We start from the raw sequence: 27176 nt of genomic DNA, 5'->3' as shown, positions 1-27176 counted from the left end.
GTGTACACTAGGCAGCATTTTTTTCTTTTTTATTGAATCTGTCCATAAGTGCAGTGAAAGCTTGAAGCAAAATATGTAGTAACGCAGAGTAGAGTGATCTCAAGCAATACACAAAAGGATTTTTACCAGTTATATTTTAAATAGTCCAGCAAAATCAATATACTATTAAATTGCAGATAAACAATTTAGAGAAGTCCTTTATTTACAAAAAAAAACCCAGATTGATTTGAGCTATAAAAACAAAAACACAAAACAGTGTGAGACCACAACACTTACAAAGCATCACATAATGAAAAGAAGAGAGATTTAAAAGTGAATTAAAAAAATGAGAAAAAACATAGAAAACAAACCCAACAACACACACAATTCAGACTAGATGGACTTTTAGGTTATTTTTTGTCATAAAATTCTATGTTTCTATCTTAATACACAAAAACAAGACAGGTGTGTCCCATTGCTGTATTTTGTAGTGTGACACACCACATTGTACAACTGAGACCTAGGATTACAGAGCTAGACTGGCAAATTTTCTTAATCTATTTATTTGAAACTACATGCTGTCCAGCTTCAGCAATCATACAGCATATTTCACAGTTTAGAATTAGGTTCCAATGCATTTTTCAACACTCCTCACCACTTATTACAAAACATGGTATGGTGCCCCATACTCCAACTGCATGGGGATGGTCCCAGTAGGTGGCATTCAATACAACCTTCTGGGTTGTTCCCCACTGTTACATGGAGACCATCTAGACTTTAGCACCATTAGATGATAGAGCATGAGACTGGTGGCTAGTAATTTTCACAGCCTTGGCCATTTGGTAGCACAAGTGGAATGTTATATGGCATGGCTGGAGGCCATCATTTTCACTCCACCAAATAACAACACTTCAGTGAAGAACTGAAGGAGCCAGTACAGAAACAAGTGGTATCACTTGCAGATAAAATCCACTCAGTCAAGAGTACAGATGATTGTTGTTCAAACTATAAATACGCCCAAAAAGAATGGTATCACCAGGAAGGAGGTTAATTGGAAATCACCTACTTAATGAGGTGACAGAACATCGGTTTTCTTTTTTTGTCAAAAACATTAAGAAATTTATACTAATGAATCAATTTGAAAACACATAACCTGAATGTTAAGATTTAGCACTGTAAATGTCACAAGCCACACTATACCATACTTCGAATACGGGATCCAGATTTTAGAAACTGTCTACAAAGTTCATGTATAAAGATTTGTCTAATAAGCTTTTTAAAAAAACAAAAAACTGTATAGGTGACAAAGAGGCACAGAGAGGGATTTTCACTGTAAATTTAGGAATATTCCCTGGATTAATAAAACCATCCCATCCCATATCTGCTATTATTTTAAACTATCTACAACCAGCTGTAAAATGCAGCACAAAAATACAAAGCTAAAGCAAATTAAATCACCTTTTACAACACTTTAAAATGGAATAATATGACAAAATAGGATACAACCACTATAACAACTGTAAATACAAGTTGAAAATTATTTTTAACCTAGATCACCTACTACATCCCTTCCTCTACAAATACTCAGCTACATATTGTTTTGTAACCTAGGGTGCAAAACAGGACAGGGTCCTTAGTTGATAAATTACCAAAATAGTGGTAGAATGTATTCATGCCCATTAACTACTGAGCAAACCAACGCTCAGACATGGATAGTAGCAACCTAATTACTATACAGGCTAGCACTGTAAAAATTATTTGAACATCATTTTTCATTTCAATGTCCCACTAAATTAATTTGATAGGACCGACTCAGAAGTGTACAAAGGAGATAAAAATTAAAACACAAGCCATAGAGCTACTAATACAACCAAACAAATCTCAAAATGCTTAGTCAACATTTCTCCTACAACACCATACACATTCTTGGTGCCATTATATGGCATAAATACTCTGTCACCCTCAATAACACAATGAATGTACTCTCCACTTTTTTATATTTAGATGTTTTCAAACATAGACTTACCGCTTCATAACACCAGTCTTTGAGGACATCAAGATCTCCTTGGATTATAGCCTAGAAAACATGGGAAAATCATCATAAGACATGTAAGAGTACTATAATAAAAGCACTGCAACCTTTACTCCGGTATTAACCCCTTCTATATGGATATAAAATCTGCCCAGCGTACATATACAGTATACAAACAATTGTGCATACAGCAGCGCCAGTTCTGCTTACCAAAAGGTGGTCCACTGGGCGCTCGCATTCCATTATATCAATAAAAATACACAGAAATACAATAGTAATACTAATACTGCTTGAAGCAATACACAGGGACAAGAGAAAACCTTTATTTTACCAATGATTACAATCATTTAAATGATATTTCACTTTGCTAAAAGAAAGGTTTTTAATTAATTGAAAGTTGAAGAATTATACTCACAGATTGATATTTATTTACACAGTTTGGTGGAGAACTTTCCTCCCAAACGGTGCCTCCATAGAAGCTGATACGTCTAACAAATATTGCTTAGAAAAAGTGAGCACCGACGACCACCCAGCTGCCTTATAGATGTAATTTGTTGATGCCTGGGTTCTATGTGCCCATGAGGTTGCCAGAGCTCTCATTGAATACGCCATCAGTATCTTAGGCACTTCACGCCCGTTCCCCCTGCAGGCCTGTGCAATCACTTCCCTGATCCATCTTGTCAACGGGGCATATCCTTTGCGGGAACCTTCGTGAAGTACAAATAGCTGCTGTGTCTTCCAAAGATTCTCTGTCTTGACAATGTAAACAGATATTGCTCTCACCACATCCAATGTATGAAGATGTTTCTCTTCACTATTAGAGGAATGTGAGCAGGGAGATGGCAGTACCAATCCTTGATTGATGTGCAAAGAAGAGACGACTTTGGCCAAATACTCCGGATTTATCCTCAAGGTCACTCTATAATCATAAATGTTTAGGAAGGGTTCTTCACACCCTAAAGCATGTATGGTGTGAAGTCCCCTACCTGACGAGCCGAAGTGATTGCCACTAGAAATAGTACCTTCAGAGTAAGCCACTTGAGAGGAATATCTTGCAATGGCTCGAAGGGATCTGAAGGTAAGGCATCCAGGATGACATTGAGGTCCCAGGCTAGGAATGGTTTCACTCTTGGTCGTAACCTCTTCACTGACGGAATAAACTGAAAAACGAGACCCTGAGATGACAATTTGGTATCAAGAACGATGTTAAGAGCGGATATTTGCACTTTCAATGTAGATGGCGCTAGTCCTTTAACAAAGCCATCCTTAAGGATCTCTAAAATAACTGGAACACTGGCGGACATAGAATCCCTTGTCCTGTTCCTCGCCCAACAAATGAATTTCTTCCAAATTCTGAAATAAATTATAGAGGAAGTCTTTTTCCTTGCACACATTAGTATGTTTATTACCTCGTCCGAGACAAAGCTTGAGCTTCAACAGCAACCACTCAGTCTCCACGCCACCAAAGCGAGGGAGTACAAGTTTGGATGCAGAACTGGACTTTGATGAATGAGGTCTGGTCTGGTCGGCAAAGACCATGGTTGCTCCAGCAGCATTCTCCATGCTACCACAAACCAAGGGCAACGCGGCCAAGATGGGAGGATCGCTATTACCTCTACCACTTCCTTCTTTATATTCTTTAGTGCCTGAGAGATGACCGGAAAGGGTGGGAACACATACCCTAGCTTGAAGTTCCAGAGTACTAATAGGGCGTCCCTAGGGCCTTGTTGTCTCTGTGACTAGAGTAGAATAGGAGCACACTGGCATTGTTCCCAATCGCCATAACTTCTATTTCGGAAGTCCCAAATTTATGGCTTATTAGCTGGAAGACTTCTACGTGCAATGCCCACTGTCCTGGATGTATTTGGTGTCTGCTTAAATAGTCCACCAATATATTGTCCTTGCCTGTCACATGGAGGGCTGAGAGTGATTTCAGATTCTTCTCAGCCCATATTATTAGGGTGGTCACCTTGGTCATCATTGCTTTGCTTTTGGTGCCACCCTGTTTGTTTATAAAAGCTACTACAGTCTTGTTGTCGGAGAATATTCGCAGATGTTTGGACCATAGATAGGACTGAAAATACTGGACTGCATGCAAGACTGCTCTTATTTCCAGTATGTTCCCCTGGAGAGGTGTTTCTTTTTCCAGCCAGGTGCCTTGTATGATCATTGTCTGCAAATGAGCATCCCAGCCTATGGAACTGGCATCCGTGGTAAGAATCGACCAGTCTGGGATCAAGAGTCACGCCTTGATTCCTCAAGCCTGAATGCTGCCACCAACTGAGAGATTGTCTTGCAGTTCTTGATAGATTGAGTTTGAAATCTAGAGATCCCACTGTATGATCCCATTCTGCAAATAGGTTTGATTGAAGGTCTTTCATATGCCCTCTTGCTCAGGGAAGGATTCCGATTGTTGAGGAAAACATTCCGAGGAGACGAAGACAGGTTTGTGCCGAAACCTGAGGTTCAGATTGGACCTGATGCGCCATTGACTGGATTTTGCACAGCTTTTCCTGTGAGAGATATACCTAGTCCGTTTCTAGTCCCCTAAGAACGAGCTGCTGCGAGGGTACTAGATAGCTTTTCAGTATATTGATTAGCAACCGTGTTGTTGCAGGAAATAGATTACTTGAGATGTAACATCTTGGGCCGCCTCTTTTGACTTTGCTGTTATTAGTCTAGATATGGCCATAAAGCTATGCCTTTTTCCCTAAAGAAAACAACAAACGCTACTCTACACTACACTGCCTACACACGCTGAGACAGGAAAAAAGACACTGATCGGGGGAAAAAGCTGCCTTATATACTCTGCAGGTTGGGCAAATTTTTTCCTGTCTACACTCAGTTGAACGTGGTATTAACCCATTGTGAAGGCTGCTATGGAGTAGGGAAAATAAATTAAGATTATTGTTTTAATTATACATTGTGGCATCCTTATCAATGTGTTTAACCTTTAATTCTTTTATGTTGACACCTTTAGGTGTGCTCCATGAAAGAATAACCTTTTCTTCTTATGCGTATTTGTACTAGTAGTTATTCAAATGAGCACCCTAGAGAGAAAAAAATATATAAATATATCTAAATAGTAGATATAAATGAATAGGAGAAACAAATATATGCAGGTCAATTTATAGCTGAAAGGTTAATAAAACTTGAGAAAGAGGAAATGTCAGATACAAACTGGTGAGGTGAGGAGCATGTGACATAGTAATATAGTTGATGAGGTTGAAAAAAAGACACCAGTCCATCAAGTTCAACCTATTTTGGATCTCCTATGATCCTGCACATATATTTGAAATTGATCTAGAGTAAGCAACCGCCAATCTGTTTCAATTGTGAAAATCCCCCCAGACCCAATATTGCAGTCCTATTTTTACCCTATATCCACTCTTATCCTTAATTTTAATAAACGACCGTATCCCTGGATACACTTTTTCGCTAAAAATTTGTCTATCCCTTTCTTAAACCGATGTATTGAATCTGCCATCACAACCTTCCCTGGCAATGAATTCCATATCTTGACTGCCCTTACTGTAAAGAACCCCTTCCGTTGCTGGTTGTGAAATTTCCTCTCCTCTAACCTTAGGGGGTGTCCTGTGTATAGTCCTTGGGGTAAAAAGTTCCCATGAAAGTTCTCTGTATTGACCCTTAATGTATTTGTACATAGTAATCATATCGCCTCTTTTCTAAAGTAAACATGCCTAAACTGGCTAACCTTTCCTCATAACTTAATGACTCCATACCCTTTATCAATTTTGTCGCCCTTCTCTGAACCCTTGGAACACAAGTAGGTGAGGGGAGGGGCATGTGAGGCACATATTAGTAACAAAAGTACATGTAGGTTACAAAAGTGGGGGATTTGCAAGAAAAAAAACCGAGGCTGTCTAACACTAGTTGAGGAATTTCAGGAAGGATGGGAGCAAGCTGATCTCTTTTTAAATTATTTATCATCATATTACCAGATCTTTCCCATTCATTTCAATAGTCTATTCATTTTAAAGAGGCTTATATATGTAGCACTCACTGGAAAATCTATTGGAATAAATGGTCTATTGAAATCAATGGCAAGAGCTCTGTACTGCTTTCATTCTGAACGCATTCACAAACTTGTCAAGTGTAAATGACCCGCACATATTACACCATAACACCTTTCAGACTAATATAGAAATACATAGCATTTTATATATATTCTCACATGTGGCCTGAACTTTCATTTTCTGATGGAAACGCAATGCATATGGGTAAGGGGCTTAATGGATTCCCAAACTAATTCAGAGGAACCCCAAAAAAAGCACAAGATGTTTTATGTAACCATATTCTGTTACAATAAAATCAGTAACATGAGCAGCATGTAGCATATATTTGCATTTTTTTTTAATTTTCATTTTTAGGTTTCCCAGGTTTATACCCATAATATATACAATACTGTGCAAAAGTTCTAGCCAGATGTGGTAAGAATGCTTTCAAAAATAGAAGTGTTAATAGTTTGTTATTAATTAACAAAATGCAAAGTGAATGAACAGAAGATAAATCTAAATCAAATCAATATTTTTTGTGACCACCCTTTGCCGTCCAAACAAAATTAATTCTTCTAGGTACCCTTGCACAAAGTCAGAGATGTTGTAGGATTATAGTCAGGTTGATGATTAACCAATCATACCAAACAGGTGATAATGATCATCATTTTCATATGCAGGTTGAAAAACAGCTGTGTAGGAGGCTTAAAACTGGGTGAGGAACATCCAAACTCTGCTACAAAGGTGAGGTTGTGGAAGACAGTTTGATGCTCAGGCTCATTTTATTTGAAAACCGAGCCCCCCACCATGAACTTAGGAAGTCAGAGTACTTTTACGCGTCCTCGGAACTTAAATGAAGGCAAAACGTCATTGGCGCGTCTTCGAATCTTGTGAGCTTTGGTTTCCATAAGTGCTGCCCTCCAAGGAAATCCAGCACTATTTCACAGACACAGAAGGTGTAGCATCGTTCTTGGCAGTCTCCAGTGCAATTGGTCAGCGTCATTGCTCAAACAGAAACAGGATTGGTGGCAGTGTCCTTGTCACTCTCCAGTGACATAGCTGTGTACCATTGCTCACACAGAAACAGGGGTAGCAGACAGTGTTCTCGTCACTTCACAGTGACATTGCTCACACAGAAACAGGGGTGACTGTGTTCTTGTCACTTTCCAGTCTCCAGTGACATTGCTCTGTGCCACTGCTCACATAGAAACAGGAGGGGTAGCAGTGTTCTTGTCAATCACCAGTGCCATAGCTCAGTGCCATCGATATGGCAACCAGCTACAGGCACCAGTCATGATGATACTAGTCCTTTTATGTCATCTACTAAAGCCTATGCTCAAGAGCATAGTGGGTTTAAGTCAAGGAAAATTAAATCCAAAAAACAAGCTTTTATATTGGTAAAGAAAAAAAAAGGCCTCTCTAAAAAAAGGAAAGCTTACTTTAGAAAAACCATAAAATTGGCAACATGCCATTCTACCATAAATATTAACAAGCATAGCAGCATCAGCTACCTCCCTTTTCTCAGATAGATCACAGCACCTGCAATCTAAACTGTCATCTTCCTTGCCCTCATCCTCAGACAATATTAATTAATCCCCGCTGGAATCCACCATTACAGAAGTCTCTGTACTTTGATGTAAATGCCGGTAATGGCCTTTCTTGTGGAACTTATAGTTCATTTTATGGCAAAGCTGTCACGATTTTTGGGCAATTCTTTTAGACTAAACGTCAAAATGTTGTGCTGACTTATCTTCATCACCACTGGGTGTCTTGGGAAAACTAAGTTTTTTACTAGCCCCAGTTGCCAGAGAAACGGAAGGAGGAGACGTTGTCGTGTCATGTACCACTTGAGCTGTCAGCTTGCTGACCAGGAGCTCATTCCATCTGTTGAGATCTGGTCAGTTGCAAAGAAAGAGAAGACATAGCTCTTAAACCTAAGATCAAGCACAGTTGTCAAAATGTAGTGATCTGATTTCAAGATGTTAACAACTCTTAGATCCTGGCGAAGCAAATAAAGTACTTGATCTACAACCCAACATAGTAAGCGGATTTGCTTTTTTCATCTCCTCCTTCAATTTCTCTAGCTGTTTTTCCAAAAGTCTAATTAGAGGAATCACTTGACTCAAGCTAACAGTGTTTGAACTCACTTCACAGGTGAATACTTCAAGTGGTTTCAGCACAACAAGGAAAGGATTATGCTCTGCGCTGGACTAAAGTACATTCCCCCTCAAATTATATTCTTCTTGCAGCTGCTGCAATCTCCTACATGCTGTTTCAAATGATGAACATGACCCAAAATATTTCAAGACTCAGCAGCATCTCCTGCATGTCACTGTCATTTTTTAAAAAGCTCTGAACCTCCAAGTTGATTGTGTGAGCAAAAGAGGGAATGTGATGGAATTCTCCCCGCTATAATGCTGTAACAATATTGGTGGCGTCACATATCCTCAGGAGAGTTAAAGTAGGATAAGCCATGTTGCAATGACATCCCTTAGTTTTTCAAACAGGTTGTCATCGGTATGCCTCTTAGTGAAGCAGGTGATACACAGAGCAGACTGCCTCCGAAAGATCTGGCGTTGTTTGTTAGATGCTGCTGCTGTTGGCGATTCACCAACCCAGTGGGCTGTCAGAGACATATAATCTTTAGTTCTCCCAGTGTTAGGAACCCCTCCAGCCCGTACAACAAAACCCGGAGTCTGCTCTGAAGTCTGGTGTTCACTGTTGCCCCTAGTGGTGGGAACAGACTTGGCTGCAGACACACAGAGGGTCGAGAGATGCGTACCGGCTAAGGAGAACCCAGGAATAGAGCGTGATGGTCCAGGCCAGAATCGGTGCCGGCAGCAGACAACGTAGCCGGAGAACAAACCAAGGGGTCGCAGGCACAGGTTCAGAATCCAGGGACATGCTTAAGATCAGGGTCACTAGCAAAGGTTCAGATTCCAAGTCCAGGCAATAGATCAGGATCAGAAACACAGGTTCAGAGTCCAGGAACAGGCAAGGGTCATACACGGGTAATCAGTCTTAGGTTGAAACACCAACACAGGAACAAAGTAGCAGGCAGCAGAACTAAAAAACAGGACACTATAACCGGCAGTGAGGCTCAGTCCTTACTGCCTTAAATAGTACAAGGGACCAATCAGAATCAAGCCCACAAGTAGCCCCAGGAGCAGCCTAATTAATGCTAGTACTGGTGGCCAATAGTAAAAGCAGAGCTCAGCTGCATAAAACTAGTCCCAACCTAAAGTGCCTCCCATAATACCTGACCTGATTGGTTCTCCCCCTAACTTCTCCTGTGTGCGCGAGCCCGCCTATTGACCAGCTGGCCGGGCGCAACGACAGAGAGCCCAGAGCGTTCTTGTTGTTGCCCAGGCAACCGGAGCGCAGAAACCGGAATTTGCGTCCCGGTCATCATAGCGATGGCCGTGACGCCAGCAGGGGGGCCCAGAGAGTCACGGCGGCTGCGGGCACCACCGCGACTGCTAACACCCAGTTCCACTTGTCCACATCTGTGGTTAAGTGTACAGCGGGTAAAATGGCATTTTGTAGCCCAATAATATTCTGTCACTCACCGGACCGTGAGTTTTATAGCCTTCCTGCCGGCACCTGTCCTGAGCCGCGGCCGTCCGCCATCTTGATGGACTGCGCATGCACAGCATCCAAGAACTTATGACCTTTTGCTTTTAATCTAATTGGAGGATCAGGCACCTCTCCCTATTTAAGGCACCTGTGCTCATTACCTCGTTGCCTGATCTTGAGTCTCATTCCCTGTGAGTCTCTTAAGGTGTCTCCTGTGTTCTGCTAGTGTCCTTAGCTTCCTGCTGATTTCCTGCTCTACTCATCGGGGGTTCCCATACCCGCTACAGATTCCTGTATCCTGCTCGTGTCCTCAGCTGTCTGCTGGATTACCTGCTCTGCTCACCTGGGGTTCCCATACCCGCTACAGTCTCCTGTATCCTACTCGTGTCCTCAGCTGTCTGCTGGATTACCTACTCTGCTCACCTGCGGTTCCCATACCCGCTACAGCCGTTCAGCGCTCCCGCTGTACCTGCATATCCTCGTGGACAAGCTTCTCTACTCATCAGCGGTATGCTTACTTGTTATTGACTATCAACTGTTACTTTGCATATCTGCCTAGGACAAGCTTCTCTACTCAGCAGTGGTATCCATACCCGCTATAGACTATTCGTTGTTACGCTGCATATCAGTTTGGAACAAGCTTCTCTACTCAGCAGAGATATGCATACTTGTGATTGACTATCAGTTATTATCCCGCATATCCGCTCTGTGCAAGCCTCTCTACTCAGCAGCGGTATACATACCGTTATAGACTATTAGCTGTAAACAATGCATATCTGTTTGGAACAAGTTCCTCTGTGCTCTCAGTGTCTTCATACCGTTATTGACTCTTTGCATGCCTCCACTCATCCGCACCTGAACTACTCCTCACCATAGCAGTGGTACAACTTGCTGTACGCAGACCACTGACTTCCCCGCTACCTACCTGCACCTGGACAAGTCTTCTCACCATAGCAGTGGTACAACTTGCTGTACGCAGACCACTGACTTCCCCGCTACCTACCTGCACCTGGACAAGTCTTCTCACCATAGCAGTGATACAACTTGCTGTACGCAGACCACTGACTCTCCTGTTACCTTCCTTCACCTGCTCACGTCCAACCTGGTCTCCGTGGTTCAAACCTGCCTTTCCACTATAGATGCAAGTCGCTGACTCATCTACCAATATAGCTACTAGTCGCTGACTCATTTACCAGTATTGCTGCAAGTCGCTGACTCATTTACCAGTATAGCTGCAAGTCACTGACTATCATCATTTTCATTGGCATCCTCTCTCCATCTGCTGTTATATACATTCCACTATTCACCCTGCTGCCAGAGGACCGCTGTGCAAACTCCGCCTCTCTGGTAAGCATAGTCAACTGGTGAAATCCTGGGCAAGACTCCTAGTGCCCGTGACATATTCTTTTTTTTAACCTCCTGATACAGGTGAGGAATTGCTTGTTTAGTAAAATGGTGTAGAGATGTAATTTGGTAAAGTGGACACAGGACCTCAATTAACGGTCTAAAACCTGCTGCATTAATGGTGAATATTGGACGCAGATCTAATACAAGCATAGTCGCCATGGCGCCTGTGATCCGCTGTGCGACTGGGTGACAGCTGTCATACTTGCAAAGGATTGTTTAACAGTCAATTGTTTTGTAAACTACTAGTAGTCTTCTTCTTGGTCTGCTTCTGGGATGAAGATCTACCCCCAGCAACAGGAGCAGCAGGCTTAAAGCTCAAGGATTCTTCTGAGGAATCCTGGATAGGGGAGGAGTCATCTAGCCTTAGCAACTTGGATGCAGGAATAACTCCAATCACAAGTGAGGATATTGATGATGAAGGTTTTGGCAGTGTAGATTGCAGGTGCTGGGATCTAGCTGAGAGAAGGGAGCTAGCTGACTGCTTGTTATTTTTTAGCATAAGTTATTGATTTTACCAAAAGCTTCCTGTGACTGGATCACTATTAAATAACTTTTGGTAAAAATGTATTTAAAGCAATGTAATTGCATGTGCACTTATTTTTTGATATTGTGTATATTGTGAGATAGGAAATCGTTATTTCTGAGACAGGGGAAGAAAATCGTCTCTTGTTTAACCTTGCAATAGGATATGCCTATTTCTGATATATATATCTGATACAATGAGCCTGTGTTTACCAAGCCTTTGGTGTATTGTAATGTGGGGAAATAGATTGTTTTGTGTTTTTTGTTGTTCTGGGGAAATGTGTATTCGGCGACTGACTGAAATATTCATGCCAGTCAGACCTTTTGACTTGCTAGTGAGTCTCCATGCTTTTCCAGTACCACCACTCTGCCTGCTACCCATGCAGTGTGATAGGCCAGGGGGGATCCATTCACAGCAACCCGGATCCATAGTAAGAGGTCAGGCGTTACCAGCCCGGGTACACCAGCAACGAGGTACTCTAGCAGCGTCAGTGACCCAGAAGAAACGTGGTTCTGAGTGCCATAGAAGGAGCTCAGTGGTGGCAGCATTACCAGCCCGGGTACACCAGCAACGAGGTACTCTAGCAGCGTCAGTGACCCAGAAGAAACGTGGTTCTGAGTGCCATAGAAGGAGCTCAGTGGTGGCAGCATTATTAGCCCCTCCTACTGCGGCAAGAGGGTGCATTTGGGATAACGAAAGGGAACGGTGGCAAAGTAAGCCCAACCGGTTCCCAGCAACAACAGACAGGGTGGCATAGGCGGTCCATCCTGTCACACTTCCCATGAACTTTCTTCAAATGGCATAACATGGATGAGGTTCCTAGATGGTAAAGGTCCCTAACTCTACTGACTGAACTTTACAAACGATACAAATGGCTAGACAACTGCTGTCAGGATTTGGGTAAAAATAATTCCACACATAAGAGGTGAATTTTTCGGTCTTATACCGAGGCATGACAAGGGCCCTCTTCTCATCACTGCTTCCACTGGTACATGCCCCTGTAGAGTTCATTAACAGCACTGTAGCCTTAAGCCCATTGGTAGCTTGTTTTGTGGGGGCCCAAACATAGCAAGCACTTCAGCCACAAAAGAGGCACTCCTTGTCACTGAAGTGCCTGGTTTGTTAAACTGTACATGTCCTTTTTAATATCCAACATAAGGGTGGGTGAGTTTGAGGGTTAGAAACAATTCCATCTTGCACCACATTTCTTTTCTGCCACTGCTGTGTTTCCTACATGCGATATAAACGGATGCTCTGTCACTTAGTAACCAGCACCTCGCTGCAGTCTTACAGTTCATTGACAGCACTGCTAGCTTAGCTGCCTTAAGCTCATTGGTAGCTTGTTTTGTAGGGGCGCAAACAAGACCTAGCACTTCAGCCACATAAGTAGCACTCTTTGTCGCTGAAATGCTTGGTTTGTTAAACTGTACTTGCTACCCCTCCTGTTTCTGTGTGAGTTTGTTAAACCTTTTTAACATATGGGTGCGTAGGTTTCTTGGGTCCAATTTGCACCACTTTTCTTTTCTGAAGTTGCTGTGTGGCAATGTTACATAGATATGCTATTAACTGTCGTGTGTTTGTGCCGTTGCTCTGTCGCTTAGTATCCAGCCAGCTCTCTGCAGTCTTTGAAAGTGGATGAAAATAATATTGTGACCTGTGAGGTGGTCAAAATTGACTGGAAATGATTGTAAATTAGTGTTATTGAGGTTAATAATAATAATAATAATGTAGGAACAAAAAGATCGCTAAATTATGTGATTTTAGCATATTTTAATAATTTTTCCTCCAAAAATACAGATCCAAAACCAAAACTAAACACGTGAGGACAGTTCTACCAACACATGAACTTAATACAGATCCAACACCAAAACATGGGGGTCAGTGAACATCACTAACCATGGCAAGACTGAGCACAGCAACAAGACACAAGGTAGTTATACTGCATCAGCAAGGTCTCTCCTGGGCAAAGATATCAAAGCAGACTGGGGTTTCAAGATGTGCTGTTCAAGCTCTTATGAAGAAGCACAAAGAAACATGCAACGTTGAGGACCGTAGACGCAGTGGTTGGCAAAGAAAACATAGTGCATCAGATGAAAGTCACATCATGCTTACTTCTCTTCGAAATCAGGAGATATCTAGCAGTGCCATCAGCTCAGAACTAGAAAAAAAACAACAGGACCCAGGTACCACCCATCTACTGTTTGAAGAAGTATGGTCAGAAGTGTTCTTCATGGAAGAAATGCACCCAAAAAGCAATGCCTTCGATGTGTAAACAAGGCCAAGCCGCTCAACTATGCATGGAAACATAGGAACTGGGGTGCAGAAAAATTGCAGTAGGTACGCTGAACTGATGAGTCAAAAATTTAAATATTCGGCTGTAACATAAGGCAGTTTGTTTTTCGCAGGGCCAAAGAACAGTACAATAATGAGTGTCTGCAGGCAACAGTGAAGCATAGTGGAGATTCCTTGCAAGTTTGGGGCTGTATTTCAGCAAATGGAGTTAGGGATTTGGTCAGGATTAATGATGTCCTCAATGCTGACAAATACAGGAAGTTACTTATCCATCATGTAATACAATCAGGGAGGCGTCTGATTGGCTCCAACTTTATTATGTAGCAGGTCAAGGACCCCAAACATACAGCTGAGAAATGTGATTTTGTTAAGCTGACACCATCTTGATGCCTTATAGCCATTTTGCTTATAACCTTGGACATAGCAGATGGAGATAAATTACTCCGCCCAGGGGAGTATTCCTGTGTGAAAATGAGAGAATGTAACAACATCTGTGTAAAGGGAGCATGAGTGGTTAAAACCTTTTGGGGCGTAGTTTTCTGTAATACGTGATTTTTGCTATATAGATATGGACTTGTAACTAATAAAGCAGAGCTAATTGTACACGCAAACCATGCAGTGTATTTAATTCTCTCCAGCTGATGAGCTCATAACTGATAAAATGACACTTACAGGTGAACAATCTGATTTAGATTCGACACAGCCAAATGTCATTAAGAACTATCTTCAGTGTAAAGAAGAACAATGAGACCAGGAAGTGATGATATGGTCTCCAGAGCCCTGATCTCAACATAATCAAGTCTGTCTGGGTTTAGAAGAAGAGACAGAAGTATTTGAGCCTACAGCCACAGAAAATCTGTGGTTAGTTCTTGGCAGGAAGGATGTTCCAAACATCTTGATGTTTGGAACATCCTCCCTGCCAAGTTCCTTTAAAAACTGTGTGCAAGTGTACCTAGAGGAATTGATGTTGTTTTGAAGGCAAAGGGTGATCACTCCAAGTATTGATTTGATTTAGATTTCTCTTCTGTTCATTCACTTTGCATTTTGTTAATTGATAAAAATAAACTATTAAACACTTATATTTTTGAAAGCATTCTTACTTTCCAGCATTTTTTCCCCAACTGCCTACACAGTATTTTATATGAATCAAAAAATATATATATTCCCAAGGTCTATACCCCCTCCTCTCCTGCCCTCCCTCTCTGCCACTGACTTTTCCTCCTTTATCGCCTCTAAAATTGACGCCATCCGTCATATTTCCTCGTTCCATCATTCTTCTGTGATCCCTACCACTTCACTATCCTCTCCCTCCAGCCACCAACTCTTGTGCCCCTTCCGCCCTACCTCAGGTGATGAAGTCCATTTTCTCATACTATCCTCTCCCCATCAACCTTCCCCCTAGATCCCATCTCCTCTCACCTCCATCACTCCCTCTCCCCCACCGCCTGTACATACCTGGCTCACCTCTTTAATCTGTCCCTCTCAACTGGCATCTTTCCATATCTCGACCCCACCTCGCTCTCTAATTATCACCCCATTTCAATTTTCCCATTTGCTTCTAAACTACTCAAGCGGATTGTTTGCAACCACCTCATCAGTTTTCTCTAGGACAACGCCCTCCTTGCTCTTCTCCAATCTGGCTTCCATCCCCTCCACTCCACTGAAACCACCCAGGCCAAAGTCCCTAATGATTTTCTCTCAGCCAAATCCAGGGGCCAGTACTCCCTGCTGATTCTCCAGTACGTCTAGCGGCCTTCAACACCGGGGATCACCCCACCTGCACACCATTTATTCAATTGGCCTCTCTGGTAATGCCCTTGCATGGCTTACCTCCTACCTCACCAACTGCTCCTTTTCTGTTTCCATTGCAGGCCACCCCCTCCCCTTTCAATTCTCCCCAAAGGTGACCCACAGGGCTCTGTTCTTAGGACTCCACTCTTTTCTCTGTACACCCTCAGAAATAAAAACAAACCTTTGATAACAGCACCCAGAAAATGTACAATACCACTCACTGTGGAAAACAACGGCCAAGCAGCTGTAAAAAACTGGATGGCTGCAAACCACCCAATTAAGGAACACACAAAAAAAAAAACACTAAGTTGCAGTGCTACAAACCTAATAAAATAATCTCAAATATAATGTAAAATTAAGTATAGAAATATATAAATAATTCAAAAATATATAAAACTCATGATTCACCAGATAAAACATATTTAATGTAAACAATAAAAACAAGAAGACTTTCTAACAATTGATACATATATAAATACACATATATAAAAATGGATGTTAGTAGACCTTACAATATTCAAGCTAAATCATGAAACAATATCAAATATGGGTGTATATGTGTTCAAATTGAAAAGCACAGATCATGAATAATCAATTGAAATAGCACAGTTCACTGTGGCTGTAAGTCCATAAAAACAGCTAATATTAACTGGATATCGTCATTCACCTCATATGATGCAATGAGAAGTCTATCACAGACAATTGTCTTAAGAATTCAGAGAGTATGGCAAGTTTTTGGGTTGGGTACGTATTATCAATGCTGAAAAATCAGACATGCTTTATTCCTACAAAAAAAAAAATCTGAATTGTTAAAACGAATAGAAAACTTAAGTGTTTAAACACTTAACCTGCCGCTTTAAATTAACCTTCATCTAAGTCGCGCTCACGTGAAAGTGAAGTGCCGGAGTCCTGTGTCTTCGGAATCAGTGCCTGTCAGCATGCCGCTTCCATCGGAGATGTGGACCTTCGGTTTTCAGGTAAGTCTCTTTATTTTGTATTTTTTTTTCTCACATTTCTGATTTGTTTTGTAGGAATAAAGCCTGTCGGATTTTTCAGCATCGGTGATGTGATTACCACCGAGTTTTTTAACTGTGCAATTGTTGAACCAGCCACGTTAATTTAGACAAAATCAGTCATGAATGTCAAGTAAATCAGGAGGTGTAGATAATAAGAAACTGCAGACTGCTGTAATAGATGTGTTTGGCTGAAAAATATCACTGATGAAAACATGTATTCCAAAAATATACTTTGAACCTTAATGTGGATAAGTAATAGAGCCAAACTCCACTTAGCAGTGGAATACTCACTGACACAGCTTAGCCTCCATAATCACGGAGCCGGCAGTGAGATTTAATCCGACCTCTGATCCATACTAGCTTAAGCCCCCCATACCTCTGCAAAAGCTGGAGCTTCCTGGGTGCTTTGACAGCTCACACTTGTCGGAATAATAACCCTGGGTGGGCTCACAACAGAATGTCCAGACGAATATGGGTGAAAGTCAGTCACAGCCTGGGATCCACACTTATGAACACTGCAGCGGAATAGCCGGCTTAAGGATATCAACACACCGGCATCTCAAAGATGATCCGTTTACTCTCAGTGGGTGGTCTGAAGTTAAAAACAACTTGTATGGTGCACGAGTGCCGATAATTTTCCAAATAACAAGAGATGGCTTTGAAAGTGTACTTAGCCGAGAGGTCAACGACTAAACCTTCAAAAATCCTAACGCATTTCATTACAATGTAACTTCATCAGAGGGCAAACTCATCACTTCCTTCCGCCTCCAGTACCAACTATATGCCAATGATACTCAACTCTACATCTCTTCTGTTGATCTTTCCTTTTTCCTACTTTCTCAGGTATAAAGTTGCCTCTTCAGCCATCTCATCTTGGATGTCCTCATGATTTCTCAAAATTAATATAGCCTAAACTGAACTCACTGTCTTCCCTCCTTTTAGATTTTCATCCCCCCCGAATTCTCTTTCACTGTTAACAATACCACTATCTGATCTGTTCCCCAACTCAACAGCCTAGTTGTAACCTTTGACTCATCCCCCTCCTTTGCCCCCGACATTCAATCGCCTGCTCAAACCTGTCGCTTCCAGCTTCACAACATTGCTCATATCCAATCTCTCCCAGGATGCCACCAAAACTATTATGCCACCAACACAAACTGATCATTTCCCTGTTTCCTGTAACCTTCTACTTAATGGCCTCCATAGCTCCTATGTCACTGTCCTTCGCTCTATACTAAATGCATCTGCTAGACTTATATTCCTCGCACGCCACTCTTCATCTGCCTTCCTTCTCTGCCTAGCCTTACACTGGCTCCCCTTCTACTACAGAATCCTTTTCAAACTCCTCACCTACAAGGCCCTCGCCCACTCCACTGCTCCATACATCTCCAACCTTCTCTCCATATACACTCCCCCTTGTCCCTTGCGACCAGTCAGTGACTGTCGATTCTCCTTCCCTCTCGTCGTCACATCCCACTTCCGTACCAAAGATTTTTCCCGTGCTGCCCCCTCCTCAGAAACGATCGCCCTCATTCTATTAGACTCTCCCCTAGTCTGAGCAGTTTCAAATGGGCACTGAAAACAGACCAAACTGACCATTGCCATGCAGCTGGTACCCATATATAATATGGGATATACCAAGCGCAGGCTTGTTTTTTCTCTAGTTTTGTTTCAAAATATTGCCTTATTGTCATAGCAGCTAGCTATCAAGCCTATATAAGGCACATTTGGGTGTGGCTCACAAGCCAGCCCTTGCTGCTAGATGTAAACCCCTATACCTGGGAGATGAGTGCATCTGATTTTAACAACATTTTAATGGTGTTTAAAGCTTATAGGTCAGTGTAGGATCTGCATATAATGAGGTGCCCTTGACGCTGGGATGGGGCAGACTAATATAGGCAATGTACAGTATTTGCGCTCCAATACCGATACAACCGATTCAAGTCCTAGGTTTCTCGGGATGACACGTAGTTTCAGCCATATTATTTGCACCCACTACAGGTCAGGTGTAAATGTTGTCTGATAGCAATTACTGACATGGCATAGTGTTTGAATTAAAAAGTACACATAAATGTTTATTTTACATATACATGTGCGTATACTGTAGTCTGTTGTGTGTGTCTACATACAGCAAGTACTGTTTAGCCAGAGCGTACTTACACCCAGATTCAAATAGAAACATATCTTGAAATATGCTTTGAATATGGTCAGAACTATGCTGAAGTTCCGTGCAAATTGCGTTTGGACTTGAATCAGGCCCAAAATGAACTTTTTAGAGAAAAGCTAGAAAGGGAAGCATATTTCTTTCATTCTCCCACCTCCATCTCCTGCAAGGACAGGTGCCAAGTCTGTTAGGGCACAGGAACTCTTGCAACTAGCACTGTTATTAGTGATAGAGCTCACTGGGGCAAACAAAAATAATAATATTAATAATTAATATTCATTAATAATAAATCAATAAATGTAAGAGTTCCTGCATCTGGTGGATGTAAAAATGGCAGTTGAAACAATAGGAAAGATAAGTAACAAGGTCTCTATTGTATAATAGCCAGCAAAAATGTTGTCTGGATTGTATACTAAAAACCAGAGACTGTGCACTGCACTGTTTACTAGCTACCACAAATGTATTTGTATATTAAATGTTCGCTACCTGTGATGATACCAGGTTTAGGTTTGGTCCATTTGTGTCCACCTAATGTTAGCTGGGCATCCGGGGGGTAACTTCATGTGCCCCGTGAGGATAAACAATACCTTTTATGGGTTCCATGTCACTCAAGCAACAACAGTTAGAAACTCCAACGGTTCTTTAGACCATCCCAAAAAGAGCACCCCCAACTGGGCTCAGACTCCTCCTTTTTAGGTCAGTTTAGTTCCCATGCTCACAGGGCTGGGCCTGGGCGACTTTAGATAGGGGACCTACCACGGATTGGCAGCGGTCATGAGGGGTTCTTAGTGGCCAGTCCCTTCCCAAACCCACACAGCCATTGCCCTAGCAGGGGGGCTAGTCTGATTTCAGGCGCTGACTAGATGGTCACAGAATGGTACAATGGGGGCCCCACTTTGTATAACTAAGGGGCTGCATCTGGATTCGAAGTAAACAACACCCTATTTAACCCCTTTCATTAATTTTAACCAAAATTTGTCTGCCAGCTGATCTTCCTACAGCCCCTGAGAGGGGTACTGCAGCCCCTCTGGGGGATGAAAAACAAGTAGAGGCAAAGGGAAGGAAGGAAAGAAGGAAGGAGAGTTAGTTTAAGAAAAACAATAAATAAAATGACTAAGTAAAGATTACAAAACTGCTGCTTTGGACTGACTACTAGAGAATCTTTTCTCCCTTACAGCATGTTTAATACCATAAGAGCATAGGAAAGTTATTATCTGCATTGATATCACAAAATCATTAACTTAAAATCCATATTTATCTTTACGTGCTGTTTCATATCATTGTATGTCATTTGTTTGTAACATGATCCATTCAACGTACAGTGCTGCAAGTATGTGGGTGCTTTGTAAATAAAAGATAATATTTCTATTTACTGTGTATTTATTGTACAAAACATGCGGGCTACAATAAACTTTATATTTTCTACTAGTGTGGGCCATTGTAACTTGTGTTACTTGTCAAATACCGGTTTGGCACTGTCCCTACATAATGACTTGCTGATTACAGGTAATGGAACTGGCAGAGTAGCAAAGAACACAAAACATACTTAGAGCTCTTGATCTACAACAACAGAGTCATGTTGTAAGCAAAGGTCAAATGGGTTCATCTAATTTAATAAGAATTAACTTATTTTTCCAGGATTTATACCAATTAAAGAGAAATGACTCAAAGCTTCTTGTTTTACCTCCAATATGTTTGGAATTATATCCTTTTCACAAATTTTTAAGAATGAATCCTTGTCAAAGTATGGATCAACCTTCACAATTTCTGTCAAGACCTCTGACATTTCAGTCTTGGAAAACATTCCCCCTGAAAAATAAACACTGCTATATAAAGTGACAATAAAACATTTGCTTTAAATGATATAACCTGATTTAAGAACATAAACCAGTACTACAATAAACTAAGGTCCTCAAGATATCAGGTGCCTCTGGTGATGGTAAACACAGACTTTGTTTCTGTGACAACAGTTATTTTGGACTTTTCTTTGGACTCCCTGGATACTTCCATATATTTAAACACCCTAAAATAAACACTTCTAATTAGCATCTAATGAGTGGAAATTAATAAATCTACTAAACTTCTGGAATTTGCAATTCCTGAAGAGACTATTTCTCCTGTGAAATAAGTTCAATATTGTGGTTAATATTGGGAATTTTCTACTATTTGTTCTGATAAACATACATTATTTTTATGTTATAATATATATAAAATATGTCTAGTATATGGTAATTTTTGGCTCTATTTTACTACATTGTATATAATTCTTATTTTTATTAATTATTTTTATGTACACCGATCAGTGTGACAAGCAAAGAGAATAACATTGTCTCATTACAATGGCACCTGTCAAGGGCTGATTAGGCAGCAAGTGAACAGTCAGTTCTTGAAATATGTTGGAGGCAGGAAACATTGGCAAGCATAAGGATCTGAGCGACTTTGACAAGAGCCAAATTGTGATGGCTAGACAACTGGGTCAGAGCATGTCCAAAAACGGCAGGTCTTGTGGGGTGTTACCATTATGCAGTAGTTAGTACCTACCAAAAGTGGTCCAAGAAAAAAAACCAACCAGTGAACAGGTGACAGGGTCATAGATGCCCAAGGCTCATAGATGCACATGGCCAGCCTGTCTAGTCCGATCCCAAAGAAGAGCTACTGTAGCACAAATTACTGAAAAAGTTCATGCTGTCTATGATAGAAAAAGTATTAACACAGAGCAATGGGGCTGCGTAGCCGCACATCGGTCAGAGTGCCCACAATGGGCAAGTGAGCGCCAGAACTGGACCATGGAGCAATAGAAGAAGGCCTAACTGATGAATCACATTTTCTTTTACATCATGTGGATGGCCGGGTGCATGTGCGTCGTTTACCTGGGGAAGAGATAGCACCAGGATGTTCTATGGGATGTTCTATAGGAAGAAGGCAAGTCAGCGGAAGCAGTGCGATGCTCTGGGCAATGTTCTGCTGGGAAACCACATTCCTGGATTCATGTGGATGTTACTTTGACACGCACCACCTACCTAAACATTGCTGCAAATCAAGTGGACCCCTTTATGGCAACGGTATTTCCTGATGCCAGTGGCCTCTTTCAGCAGGATAATGCACCCTGCAACACTGCAAAAATTGTTCAGGAATGGTTTGAGGAACATGACAAAAGAGTTTAAGGTGTTGGCCTCCAAAATCCCCAGATCCGAGCTATGGAGGCCCCATATCGCAACATACTGTACTGAGAGTATCTGTTGATAACGACTTGGTGACACATAGCACAGGACACCTTCAGAGGTCTTGTGGAGGCCATGCCTCAACGGTTCATAGCTGTTTTGGTGGCATGAGGTGGACCCACACAATATTAGGCGGGTGGTTTTAAATGTTGTGGCTGATCGGTATATATGTGTACATATTTCCTAATATCTTATATAATTATACTTGCTATTAATTAGTGTTATATATATGTATTTTAAAAATTACAGTATGCGATAAATACTTTTAGATGGACAAAACCTAAATACTACATTTTTCTTTTCATCTGTATATCCCCATTTTGTGCTGAAGGGAATCAGTATGCTACGGATTTGCTTTTTCTACTACTAAATTGATCGTACATAGTTCTACTGGCTGACCTCATTTTTTTTTTTTTATAAAGTAGCTATTACGGCTAATATGGCCATCATACACGAGGAGACCTCAGTGACTTTGAAATATGGTTGATTGCTGCCATTGACAGGAGCATTAATGACCAAGACAGCTCAACTTGCTAATATTTCACGGTTTCTAAGCTGATGTCAACATGGAACTCCAAGAAAAAACACCATCAGCAATGGGCAACAGCTGGAGGAAGGGCACTGTGGCTGGATCACTTATAAATAACTTATTGTATGAATTTATTTAAAGTAAATAGTGCAGGGCGCTTACTTATATAATTACAGATTTACTTATTTTGTGGTATCGTGTGGCATTTTGTATAGGAAATGCATTATTTTCTGAGGTATATGTCTAATATGATAAGCATTTGTTTGAGGAATCTGTTATGCAGCTTCAAGAGGAAGTCTTCATTAAGGCTAATCAAGTCTATTCATGCGAGTAACCCAGAGCCGGATTTAGACCACATGGGGCCCTAGGCAAGATACTGGTTTGGGGCCCCCTCCCTGAAAAAATCCATAGCACTATAGTTTTTTAGCATAACATATACCCCTATTCAGGGGCTGGCTGGAAGACTTTAGCCCGGGGGGGCAAGCACATAGCACTGGCCCATAAGTAGCCACCCATTTTTAAAGGGTGGTCTCACCTCCAGCCCTGGGAGGGCCCTCTTGGGACCGCTGGGCCCTAGGCAATTGCCTAGGTTGCCTAATGGTAAATCCGGCCCTGGAGTAACCAACATATTCTTTTTAGTCTAAATGCACCACAGGAGGTTGTTACCATTGTTCCTGAGTGGCCTTTTGTCCAGTGTTAGAAACTGTCTGAACATTGTAAACAGCACGTGATGTTAAATATCACAGATAACTCTAAATTTTGTTAAGTATAAATTGCATTTAAATCGATGTTTGGGGTAACATATTGCATCTTGATACTAAAATTAACTTACACTTCTTGGGGCCAGCAAAAAGTGCAGGGGGCTGGCTTACCCCTTGCTAGGCTGTGTCCAAAACTGAATAAACAGCACTGGTTTGTATTGAAATGTATCATTATTGTCCCATCTGACTTTCTGATCACTGGTACCTTCAACCAGTGTGAACTGTCCCTATCAGGGCACTTGAGCGAAACATAACTTGCTTCAAGACCTGCTTGACAACGTCTTCCCTGCTGTAATTTCCTGTGACCTACAGATTAGACCCAAATCTAATCCGTTTCCAGTTGTTCTGAGGTTTGGACCCAGCTTTCCGGCACCACCGCTATGCCCGCTACCCAGCAGCTCAGGCCAGTGTGATAGGCCAGGGGGGATCCATCCACAGCAACCCTGATCTATAGGAAGGGGTCAGTGGTACCAGCCCAGGTGCACCAGCAAGGGGGTACACAAGCAGCCACAGTTACCCAGAAGGAACGTGGTTCTGGATGCCGAGAGGGAGCCCAGTGGTGGCAGCAGCTTAAACCACTCCTACTGCGGTTAGAGGGCGCAATTGGGATAAAGAAAGGGAACGGTGGCAAAGTAAGGCCAGCCGGTTCCCAGCAACAACAGACAGGGTGGCATAGGCGGTCCTTTCTGTCAGAGGCACAAACCAGGATCATGATATCTGTGCATTACTTCTAAGGGCAAGGCAAAACAAATGAGAAAGAGTGAAGTGGATGAAGGTGATATGGTCAGATGAAACACTCTGATGCTGCATCAATTCCAGGAACTGCTAGACTCAATACAATGGTGCATACAGGCTGTGGTGGCCCAACAATCGATTCATTGACTTTATAGTGGTGTTCAATTTTCTTGTCCACCTGTATTTCAACAGCTACTTTGATCAAATTAACACATTCATTGTGTATATTGATAACAAAAAACTTTTACACAGACGCACAAATACTTGTCATTAAAAATGACATTGGTTTTTCCTCTTATTACATTAGAAAAAAAAAAGATCTGAAAAGTCCACACTAACATAGCATGGGTCCCTATTTGTATATTAATGATACCCACAGATATATTCTGATGTTTTGTGTGTCATTTTTATGCTACTGTAGCTATTCGCCTTAGCAAGTTGAAATGGAACAAAAATTAATAACTTGTACCATTAAAGATTTTTAATGCATCAAACAAGATAAAAATCAATACGTTTACAGACAGTTAAACAATATTATCTAACCTTCAAACCAATATCTAATACACACTATATATTTATTATTTCAGTATTTGCTTTCTTTTAGGCGTCATCAATGATAATACTATAAAAATTAACTTACCAATAAGGTCGCTTATTTTGTCCGTAATGGTGCGTGACGCTCTGATAATTGCATTATCACTTTCGTCATATTTCATCTTCATTTCAAAAAATCCTGATTACAAAAAAATCAGTTCAATTTAGATTCAATCATGGTTTTTTAATAAAATAAATAAGAAAAAAAATACTAGCTGTACAAGCAACTGTACCAATAAATAGACATACTAAAAAGCATTACGTGACAGGCTGATCTCTTCTCCTTCTGTAATCATTTTATATTTGTTTGAAGCTCTCAATATAACTTTGGAAAAATTATGCAAACTAATACATAGTATTTACTCAGGTTATTAGTAAGGTGAATTTATATATATATATATATATATATATATATATATATATATATATAAATTTCTGTCTGCATGTCATATTTATTATTTATCACACAACTGGTGATATTTGTAGTCCTCAACAAGACTAGAAGTCCAGATGGGTCAAAAATTCATGGGGTAACAAACAAATCATTATAAAATTCAGGACAATTAAGGTTATAGCATAACACAATTCATAAGCAGTTGTTATCCAAATCTCTGTAGCCTGTCTAACACATTTATAAGCTATGCTGACTCTGGAAAGTTTCCAGAGTCTGTATACTTCTCAATTGGCAGATGCCAGAAATTGCTATTGGTCAAAGTTATATGGGAGACTCAAAGTTTCAAGTGCTATTATTTTATCACTTCTACAAATTTTATTTGTTGGTTGGGATGTTTTTTGCTGAAGTCTGCTACAATCCCAAGGATGCATCTGATGCGCAATTAACACAAATTAGAAAGATACCTGCACCCAAGTAGGTTCCAAGACCTGGCAGACATTTAAAGGCAAATGTAAAGTCAGCATTGTAAAGTGGTCTAAAGACCAGACAGGTCTAATTATTTAGCAGTATATTACATTGTCCAATAGGAGATATTGTTAGAATATATGGCTACATACCACGTCTTTATTTTTGACAAAGGTTTATAATGACTAATAATTGCTCATGCATAACAACTACTTAGAACAAAAGGTACACAGGCAACATGATTATGCTCCTTGTAGCAATTGATGAAAATTGGGTCAATGAAAGCTGATTCGTCAAAGAAAATTGCAGCAGGCTATAGGGTCAACTTGAGCTATATTAGTTGATAAATATGCTGGTCACACTCACTGCAATCCTGTCACTTGCTATTTTGTTCAGCTGCTGGATTACTTCCAATACAACTGTGGCATGTTACTAGAGAGGACACATTGGCCAATAGTGTTAAATGTTCAGACTGCATGTAGCAACTAGGGATGTGCACCGGCGACTTTTGAGGTCTCGTGTTTTGTGTTTTGGATCCGGATTTTCGTTATTTTTGGGGTTCGGATTTGTCTCGCAAAACACTTGACGAAAGGTCTCGGTTCGGATTTAAGGTATTGGATTCGGATTTTTTTTGAAAAAAACATAAAAAGTTTAAAAATCAAGTTTTTGGGCTTATTTTCACTCCTAGGCTATTATTAACCTCAATAACATTCAATAACAAGCATTTCCACTAATTTACAGTGTATTCTGAACACCTCACAATATAGTTATTAGTCCAAAACGTTGCAACAAGGTATCTTTCTGGACTGCGTAGAGGAGTGGGTCACCACAATATATATTAAAAACCCTGAACTTTTATGATTCGCACCAATAAATGTACCTGGACTGCGTAGAGGAGTGGGTCACCACAATATATATTAAAAACCCTGAACTTTTATGATTCGCACCAATAAATGTACCTGGACTGCGTAGAGGAGTGGGTCACCACAATATATATTAAAAACCCTGAACTTTTATGATTCGCACCAATAAATGTACCTGGACTGCGTAGAGGAGTGGGTCACCACAATATATATTAAAAACCCTGAACTTTTATGATTCGCACCAATAAATGTACCTGGACTGCGTAGAGGAGTGGGTCACCACAATATATATTAAAAACCCTGAACTTTTATGATTCGCACCAATAATTGTACCTGGACTGCGTAGAGGAGTGGGTCACCACAATATCTTAAAAACCCTGAACTTTTATGATTCGCACCAATAATTGTACCTGGACTGCGTAGAGGAGTGGGTCACCACAATATATTAAAAACCCTGAACTTTTATGATTCGCACCAATAATTGTACCTGGACTGCGTAGAGGAGTGGGTCACCACAATATATTAAAAACCCTGAACTTTTATGATTCGCACCAATAATTGTACCTGGACTGCGTAGAGGAGTGGGTCACCACAATATCTTAAAAACCCTGAACTTTTATGATTCGCACCAATAATTGTACCTGGACTGCGTAGAGGAGTGGGTCACCACAATATATTAAAAACCCTGAACTTTTATGATTCGCACCAATAATTGTACCTGGACTGCGTAGAGGAGTGGGCACTGGGCACCACAATAAAATATATAAAAAACCTTCAACAGATCTGCATTACACTACACATACGGCTGCTCCTCCATC

At 41.0% G+C, this 27176-nt stretch overlaps 1 protein-coding gene across 1 annotated transcript in view; it reads right to left on the bottom strand.

Annotated features, from left to right (window-relative positions):
- Window positions 1-27176, bottom strand: part of TIMM44 (translocase of inner mitochondrial membrane 44) — a 102069-nt gene that overhangs the window by 20558 nt on the left and 54335 nt on the right. The window contains exons 5-7 of the mRNA XM_075202561.1: window positions 24683-24775; window positions 20481-20605; window positions 2006-2056 (exon numbers count right to left, since the gene is read on the bottom strand). Of these exons, the coding sequence (XP_075058662.1) occupies window positions 2006-2056; window positions 20481-20605; window positions 24683-24775 (269 nt within the window). The remainder of the gene's footprint in view (window positions 1-2005; window positions 2057-20480; window positions 20606-24682; window positions 24776-27176) is intronic.

This window comes from Mixophyes fleayi, chromosome 1 (assembly GCF_038048845.1).
Source record: "Mixophyes fleayi isolate aMixFle1 chromosome 1, aMixFle1.hap1, whole genome shotgun sequence".
In the NCBI taxonomy this organism is placed as follows: Eukaryota; Metazoa; Chordata; class Amphibia; order Anura; family Limnodynastidae; genus Mixophyes; species Mixophyes fleayi.
Note: the sequence above shows the minus strand (reverse complement) of the source record. Positions and strands in the feature narration are given on the sequence as shown.